This window comes from Lytechinus pictus, chromosome 6, assembly GCF_037042905.1.
Source record: "Lytechinus pictus isolate F3 Inbred chromosome 6, Lp3.0, whole genome shotgun sequence".
Taxonomy (NCBI): domain Eukaryota; kingdom Metazoa; phylum Echinodermata; class Echinoidea; order Temnopleuroida; family Toxopneustidae; genus Lytechinus; species Lytechinus pictus.
In genome coordinates, this window is record NC_087250.1 from 20854551 (window position 1) to 20864182 (window position 9632).

The 9632-nt window shown below is 38.6% G+C and overlaps 1 protein-coding gene across 1 annotated transcript in view; it reads left to right on the forward strand.

The window, feature by feature from the left end:
• The window catches only part of LOC129263152 (sodium/myo-inositol cotransporter 2-like), a 28520-nt gene extending 20088 nt beyond the window's left edge, over positions 1-8432 (forward strand). Inside the window, exons 11-14 of the mRNA XM_064100472.1 lie at positions 1844-2012; positions 2913-3125; positions 4645-4789; positions 6780-8432. Coding sequence (XP_063956542.1) covers positions 1844-2012; positions 2913-3125; positions 4645-4789; positions 6780-7024 — 772 coding nt within the window. The 3' untranslated portion in view covers positions 7025-8432. The remainder of the gene's footprint in view (positions 1-1843; positions 2013-2912; positions 3126-4644; positions 4790-6779) is intronic.
• Positions 8433-9632: the final 1200 nt, after the last annotated feature.

Consider the following 9632-nt stretch of genomic DNA (forward strand, 5'->3'; position numbering starts at 1 on the left):
ATAAGAAGGAGGCAGTCCTTACAGAGATAAGAAAGCGTTAAGAAGATTTTCAGAATACCGATTTGCAATGATTTTAGCGTCTTCTTATCTCAGTGAGATAAGATAAAAGATAAGAACAAAGATAAGAACGTTTTCAGAATACCACCCCAGGGCTATATTTCATTACAAATACAGTGCGTATAAAAAAAAAATACACTTTTAAAAAAGTCCTACAAAAGATAAATTTGTAATATTCTTGGGCTCTTTCCACATGATATAATGGTACATATCTCTTTAAGCTAATGACGATAATTATGACTGTTGGCAAATATTTCCGCTTGATTCGGCACATGTCTCTTTTAAGTAGAAAATTGATTTGCAAAAAAATGGAAATAGCTATCATGGCTATTAGGGGTAAAAGACGTTAATCATGAAAAGCGCATAGACTCTATAGCTAAGAAGATTGATTTGAAGATATCTTTTTCCTTGCCAACTTGTTTCCTTGGCCAACTTGTTTCCTTGGCCAAAATACCCCCTTTGAGCACCAACGACCCCTCTCCCACTCCCATGCACGCACCAACGACCCCTCTCCCACTCCCATGCACGCACCAACGACCCCTCTCCCACTCCCATGCACGCACCAACGACCCCTCTCCCACTCCCATGCACGCACCAACGACCCCTCTCCCACTCCCATGCACGCACCAACGACCCCTCTCCCACTCCCATGCACGCACCAACGACCCCTCTCCCACTCCCATGCACGCACCAACGACCCCTCTCCCACTCCCATGCACGCACCAACGACCCCTCCCCCACTCCCATGCACGCACCAACGACCCCTCCCCCACTCCCATGCACGCACCAACGACCCCTCCCCCACTCCCATGCACGCACCAACGACCCCTCCCCCACTCCCATGCACGCACCACTGACCCTCTCCCACTCCCATGCACGCACCAACGACCCCTCTCCCACTCCCATGCACGCACCAACGGCCATCGCCTTGGTATCTAATAGCCAAAGATTGATCTTTCATTTTTCATTTTATTATTCCTCATGCGAAAGGAAAGTGTGGAGAAACGTGTATGACCATGATGACCGAACTATATAAATGATATACTGGAAAAGTCTGGAATTGTCTGAAATGAACGTTTGTTTACATTGATTTGCGTCATTTCGTGTCCTCATATCTAGCTTGTACAAACAACCTAAACGTTATTTTACCTCGGGTAAATATTTTCATTTGGGTTAATAAAGTTGGTTTATTAGTTACAATGTATCTTTTAAGTTCATTGACCCAAATACCAAATACATATGATAGATCTGCAGCAAGGTCAGCTCAGTTTTTGTTTACCTCTGTTCATCGGCACAGCGTGAAAATCAAAGTACCCAGACTTCTGCGAGCTTACCAAAATGGACAGTGCTCCCTAAAGTGTATAGAGCGAACCAGTACGGTGAAACGACATTTGCTCCTGCGACAATTTCCCCGGGCTTAATTTCGTCTTAGATATGGGGTTAGGGTTGCAATAGGGTTTATGTTAGGTTTTGGATAGGGTATGGTTTTAAATCCAGGGTTTAATGAAGTTGGTCATTCCATTAATGTGTGGAATTTGCAGCGGAGCAATGGTCGCCGGGGCAAATGCCATGGAACCGTCGAAGATATACTCTTAATATTTTTTTTTCAGACAAGATATACTCTTATATCATAGATGAGATCGAGACCTAATAATACATGTAACCAAAAAAAAGCATCCAAATGTCGTATTCTTTTCAATTTACAAGACTTTTTCAAAGTGCAAACTTTTTTTTAATACGTAAATACGGTATACATTTTTTTTTATTTCATGATGTATTTCAAAAGGGTGATTGTACTTCTGATGACTGCTCTGAGCGTTCTGTGGATCCCGGTCATTGATCTATTACAAGGAGACAACCTACTCAAGTATTTTACTCGTATCCAGGGCCGAGTCACGCCCACCATAGCAGCCGTCTACATCCTCGCTGTCCTCTGGCCGAGAGCCAATGAAAAGGTTTGTAATAAACACTCTGCGCCCCGTCCGCCAGTTAGATTCGCGCTCTCATATCGCTTGATTCCCTGGAAACTGAGGTGCAGGAGAGCCAATCAAAATGGATCGTGACATATTTTATGCACCCCGTCAACCAATCACAATATTCCTGTCAAAACCCTATGAGCTATGAATCCCGTAGTGTAGGATGGTCATGCAATAACGAATACGGAATAATTCTGATTCCTTGCGGATGAAAGGATGACCCATTGCAACTGTAGCAATATAATTATGTAGCGTATACATGTATACGAAGTCTCGCGCGATGGGGGATTCATTGTTTATCTTTTCCGAAGTTAGGTTTACTTCCACCAAGTCGACAAAAAGATCGACGTTTCACGAACGCTGATAAGTGTTAACTCCAAAACTGGTTTTTAATTTTTCTTATGGGGGGGGGGGGGGTATTTCCTTCAATATCCAATGATCTAATTGAGGGGATGGGGGGGGGGGGTCGCCACTCCCCGCAAAGTCTAAATGGTATACGATCCTTCCAAATATATACGTTTTTTATTTCGAAGAGGTAGAAAAGTATACTTGCACCACCTTCCCTTTTAATTTTCTTTTTCATTTTGTTTACAGAAAAGTATGATATAGCGTGTTATTTTACAATATGGGAAATTAACGGAATTATTTTAAGAAATCCATCGAGGTATGCTCTTTAGAAGAACTTCATTGGTAACAGTACATTAATTTCGGCAATCAATGTATTTTATCATTTTGTTTTCGTAACATGGCAAGCAGGAACAAAACCCTGTAAAATGATAATGTTTATGATATCAAATTTAGAAGTTTATAAGGTATAAGAGACAAATGGTTGACTAATGCTGTTATCTTTTTTTAATGTTCTGTTTCTTCTCATCGCAGGGAACATTTTGGGGATTGATGATAGGAGCATTAGTCGGTTTCATCCGGTTAGTCCTAGACTTCACCTATCCGGATCCGTCTTGCTGGGACGAGGATACTCGGCCAATGGTGGTCAAAGTGCACTATTTCTACTTCAACATGATTCTCTTCACTATCGTGTTCGTCTCTGTAATCGTCATCAGTCTGCTGACCGAACCGCTGCCCAAGTATCGGGTAAGGGTATTTTACGATACCGGACGGGACGACTCCGGATCCGGATCTGAGTGCAATGGCAAATATTATGCACTGACCACTTTTCTGAGTATTATCAGATCAGTGGTACTGACCCAGATCGCGCAGCTATAATAGAGGTCGGTGACATTTATTCGCGTGTTGGTGATCTGCAGCTGCGATTACGCGTACAGCTTATATTCTGAGGGAGGGTGCTAGGAGATTATTACCGTGTTAACATGTGATCGGCTTTTGGTTCAGAACCGCGAGCCGATGCAGAATCGGCTTTTGGGTTTATCTTACACCGCGTTTACACGCTGTTACAGCTCGCGGTGCAGAATCGGCTCGCGTGGCAAAAACCTGAAATGATACGAGCACCAACGATATACGTCATAATAAAGACAACGCTGGATCCGTGCGCTTTGAAGTACGTCTCAAATGTAAGTAAATGAAATGCGCGCCAATTGCCGATGCAGAATCGGCTTTCTGTTTACACGTAGTAAAAAAAGACGATTCTGCATCGGCTCGCGGTTCTAAACCTACTACTTTGGTGGTGTAAAATTGCCGATTCTGAACCGAGAGCCGATGCAGAAGCCGATCACATGTAAACACGGTATATGACGTCACATGCATAAGGTCTTGTAAGCGTGCGCGCTTACGCCAATAGTCGCATTAAAAGACGTTTTGATATATTTATATCATGGAAATTGTCCATAGGCAAACAAAAGGTTTAGAAGGGATAAAATCTATTTCCTAAAAGAAACACTTGTTATTTTGCTAATGTCATGAAAAATCTAGTTTCAATGTTCATCACTGCACGCGTTGTGTTGGATTGTTTTATGCCTTTCCCCCATTGTTCTGCGAGCTGCAGTCAAGAACAAGATCCCGTACAATTTGGTAAAATCATTATTGGTTAGTGTAGTCCTTCATAAGCCCAGTAATTCGAATACGGGGAAAAAACTTTAAAAAAATTTGTTTACCCCCACCTCACCCTCCTTTCAATTATTACCGATCCTTGGTATAATTATGTATCAACGGAAATGGGGGGGGGGGGGGGCGTAACTCATTTTGTGAAGAATAAAAAAAAAAGTCATTACTAGTATCAATATTTGCATCTCTTGTCCCGTCTGACCATTCATGCCCCGAGTGCTTATAATTTTATGTTTGGGGTTGGTGCATTAGCATAATTGAAAAAAAAATTAGAGATTGCCAGACATGGCGTATTGTCCAAAGCTCCTAAAAAGCTGCGAGCGAGTAAATTTTTTTACTTTTTTTTATGATACAAAAGTCTTATACATTAGGATTTGATATTCAGAAAATGGTATCACATTTACCCATTCCCTTCCCATTTCCGTCTTTCCCTCCCCCTTTTTTGTATTGGTCGTGAAAATATTTGCGGTCCTGTGCGCCAATGGAGGGGAAGGGGGGGGGGCTACAATTTTGCAATTGCTTATTAACATTAATTAAGGTTGATTTACAGTTTGATTGTTTGTCTTTCATTTCTTATTGTCGGCTCTTGTAGGTGATCAGGACGACTTTCTTCACTCGATACCAAAAGCAGAAGCGACCGGATGAGAAGGAGCTCGACGGGGATACAAATGAAGAGAGACGCCTGGAAGACAAAGACTACAAGATGTTACCAGCAGAGGAGGTCAAGAATGGACATGGTGAGTGTTCTCATTAGCGTTCTTAAACTAGTGGAAACTATTTTAACGTGTTTGAAAACGGTCGAAGCGGTCTTGAAGTGATGTTCCAAAGCGGTTCGCGATGTAATTTTCACGATCGCTTTGCCTCGTTAAACTGGTTTTAGCGTACGTGAGGACATTCTTCAGAAAGCGATCTTCGAACATTTTGCACGCGCTACTTGACACACTGTTACCGTGTTTAGACACTGCCCCGGCTCGCGGCGCAGACTCGGTTCGCAGATTATCCTGCGTCGCGTTTACACGCTGCCCCACCTCGGGGATCAGACTCGGCTCGCGGAGCAGAATCACAAATCAGTGGAGACATTTAAAGTCATGAAACGCGCGTTAATTGCCGGGGCAGACTTGACTTCGTGTTTACACGGATAAAAGAAATCTCGGGACTGATCCTACTATTTTGGCGGAGCAAAATTGCCTTGTCGGCCCCTCGAGCCGGCGAATTAATAATTATTGATCCCCCCGACAAAAATGAACCTTGAATACTGGGAAATACGAAATATTGATTGTTTTCACAAGTTTTTAAAGAATAAAGGAAAATGGAAATGTTTTTAAAAAATAAAGGAAAAATGGAAATGTTTTTTTGAACACAACTTGGACGCCTTTGGAGGAGAATTGTTTTGGACATGTAATTTAAAATACGATGATCCAAAAATATTACAAACAAAAAATCAATTCATTCGAGAAATTTTAATTGCTTGGAGTCGTTTAACATTATTTCCTGATTTATATGATTTGAGTATAAAGAATCAAGTGTTATGGAATAACTCATTTATCAAAGTAGATGGGAAAGTTATATATAAACAACTTTGGCTTAAAAATGGGATCATCAATATTAAACATTTAATGGATGAACAAACCAATTTTCTCTCACATACAACTGTTTTACATAAATACAACATTAATTGTAATTTTCTTGAATATTACTCATTGATTTCTGCAATACCCAATGAATGGAAACATTTTCGTCAACATCTTGTTGAGAGTAGAACAACTCAAGAAGTTTTGTTGTATAATTTAAATAATGTTTTTAAGGTATGCAAGTTTATCCATATAATTTCTGTTGATAAAATCTTGAAGTCCCCGACTTTGCAAACAAAATGGGCATCCATTATAAATGAACCGGTTAATAATTGGAATAGATTGTATATGATTTCCTTTAATGTAAGCCATTATATTCTTTACGCTAAATATTTTATTTTTTCGACACGTTGTAAGGGTGATTGGTTGTGTTCTAGCTCTTTGAAGAACGTATTGAAACGCTATTGTGAAATTGAAAGGGTTCTCGGTCAAAAACATCATAATTTTGTTTTATCATTAGATAATAGTACGCATGTACAGTTGTTGTAAACATGTTCGCTTCATGATTTTTCTGTAAATTGAATTGCTTTCGTGTTTGATTTTGAATAAAATCTTTCTATGAAAGAAAAAAAAAGTAAAAAAAAATACATTATATGAACGCAGCAATGATGATCCTACACAAACCAAATTGTCTGTGATTAATGTTCGTCGCTGTTTTAAATCAAATTTGTGGTGTTCATTCAGCATAAAGAATAATAAGCGCTTAGAGACATTCTTTGTGATAAGCGCTATATAAATTATGTTAATTATTATTAATAGTTTCGTTCACACATGGAATACTAGTCGGAGTAAAACTATATTATGAACGGATTAAGATTCAAAAGATATTAATGTTATCAGGTCCCAGATGAAGGCTATTTCGGTAAAAGGAAGGGTCGAGGGAGCCTAGTCGGTGGAAAGGTCGGAGTAACTCTGTCCAGACGGGTACGTTTCCTCCGACTATGCTTCCTCCGACCAAATTAGCATACGTCTGGGTCGTAATGAAATAAATATCTTTCAAATTATAATCCGTTCAAAGTAGAAATTTCCTCCGCCTGTAGATCCCACGCCTATACACGATAAATGAATTAATCTCCGTGATTCGCTTTTGTTGCAGTCTTCAACGAAGAGCCACCACCACCACCACCGGAGCTCCGGAAGCGAATACTAGCCTGGTTCTGCGGTTACGGCGAAGACACGGAAGAGGGCCGGCGGTTGGCCCGAGAACAAGAGTTCCACAACCGCAAAGTCGGAACCCTTGAACAGGACCCGAGGGCAAAGAAGTTCCTGTATTTCTGCATGGTACTCCTATTGGCTATCGTCACATTCATGTACACATTCTTCTCTTTCGATTGGATCTGATACCCGTCGCTCTGTATAATCATTAAAAAATTGACAAGCAAAAAACAAAAAAATAAACGGTCTTCACTTTCAAGGGGGGGGGGGGGGGGGCACGGGCCTGCTGTGCCCCTGTCTATTCATTGAGACATAATTGATTATGCAAATCCTTTACCGTAATTTTTTTGTTATGGGATTTGATGGGGGGGGGGGTGGGCTTCAATATAAGTAGGCGAATTTTTACAGCAATTCTTGAATATCTTTCTCTCTTTTTGAAGACTCGGGTGCATCTTCATATGACACAGTCATTTTAGTCCACACCGCTTGGAATGTTTGAGGTATTTCATTGAAATGTTCTGGACAAAATGATGTTGTACTATGCTGCATTTTTGCTTTGCTGCATTTCGTTTTCATTTAAAATATATATGTATAATGTTGTGGATATGCATGGGCTTTAATGTGGTTTTTCTAGGGGTAGCCATATGTCATTATAACTAATAAATACACACTTGTACCTACCATGATGACCCATACGTTTACAAAGAGCGTGGTCGAATCTCTGTGATAGTCTTTCCTTCTTTCTTTTTTTCTTTCTTTCTTTCTTTCTTTTTTTTTCTTTATTTCTTTCTTTCTTTCTTTCCTTTTAATTCAAGAAAAAAAAATCGTCATTTTTTTATAAAATGAACAAACAAATAACGAATCAAATTATGTTATAAAACTCTTTGCAAATATTCTTTTTATATGTTTTCTACATAACATACAATATTTTATATAAAATGGAAGAAAACTAGTGCTGCTTACTTCATCTCTGTGATAGTAAATGTTTTTGACCGAATATTAAAAAAATATATATGTATTATGCTTACAATATAAGCATAATACAAACATTTCTTTAAAGCATATTATCCTTTTTCATATCTTCCCCACCCCTCTCTTTTATTCACCCGCTTGCTTTCCCCCTTTCTCTCTCATCTTTTGCAATACCTTTTTTCAATACTTTTTTTGGCAAACAAACAAAAAAATAAAAAAAAGGCTAATTTTGTTGTTTGTTCTGTGTGCTCTATTAGTATGGATTAATTTACAATAAAAATTATTGTCCCATCTTTGTCTGCTGGACTGATTTCTATATTTCATCTAAAACAACGGTCTATATTGTGCAGTGATGTAATCATGCCGCTATCTTAGATGCTCAATCCGTTGCCTATAGTGGTGGTCTGTTGCAGCTGGCGCATCTCTGGCAACTCACTTTATGCGTATTCCTACGTCCTCTGAGGGAGGGCGCTATGGAATTATGACGTCATAATGCATAAGGTCTATTTGGGTTTGATTTACATTTGAAAGCAAAGAATCCAAAAAGATTTTGGTGAAGAGCCACGTTAACACAGTACTCTGAATATACTTCCTATTAAAGTGAACTGTTTTGATTTTGAAATGTGCAGTTGTAGGCCTACTTTTTTCCCTTTTCTTACTGAACCAAGGAATGTTTGATGATGTAAGTTATTGGGTTTGTGTGTAACTGTGTGTGTGTATATAAACCCCTCAAAAAGTTTGGATTTTGATCGATAATCTTTCCTCGGTTTTGGTGAATATTAATGTGTCATTGATACCAATGAATATATTATTTAATTTTCTTTAAAATGATACCGTACATGATATGATTATGGTTCACATGGAGGTGCAGTGCCTTGAAATGTGGGGCAATGTCAAAATTCAAAAGTTGCAAAATGACAGAATATTAAAAGTAATTGTTCTTTTTTCCATGGTGATGAGTGAGTTTCTGAGCGATTTATTTTGTTTTCATGCACCTTAACATCAACATTAATATGGAATCAAACACACCTCTGCACAAGCAAACACATAACAAACAAACATGCTTGGGTAATTCAAACCACGACTCTAACCATGTTATTTCACAGAACCATCGCGACATAAACCACAGCAAAACATGAAAAATGAAGAAGCAGGGCCTTGATTTGAATGGATTTTCATCTCTATTGACACAGACAAAAGAATCATGTTCTGTATTGACCCTTCATGACTATTTCTGCTCGTTTTGCAGCTTTTTCAATTCAGACATCATCCAACACTTTTGTATCCTGCTATTTTCGTGATGGCATGATCATAACAAGCATGGTATCATTTAAAGAAAATTAAATGATCTTTTGAATGATATCATATATGCATTGTGTAAAATTGGGAGTTGGGAGAAATTAATGGCTAAACTCAGATTTCCAAACTTTTTTTGAGGGGCTTATATATTTATTTAATGTATGTATTTTATTTTAATTCATTTTTTTATTATATTTATTTATATATTTGTATATGCATTGTGTAAAATTGGGAGTTGGGGGGAAATTACTGGCTAAACTCAGATTTCCAAACTTTTTTTGAGGGGCTTATATATTTATTTATTTAAAGTATGTATTTTATTATAATTCTTTTTGTTTATTATATTTATTTATCCATTTTTATTTTTTTTTTTTTTTTAGGGGGGGGGGGGGAATTTCCAAAATTCAAAATTTCGTTAAAATATCCCCCTTATGACAGGTGAGGAGAAGGGGAGGTGTTTAAAAAAAATCCGGAAGTAGTTTCGGGCTCTGAGAAAATGGCTATTTGTTTTGTTTCTTTTAGC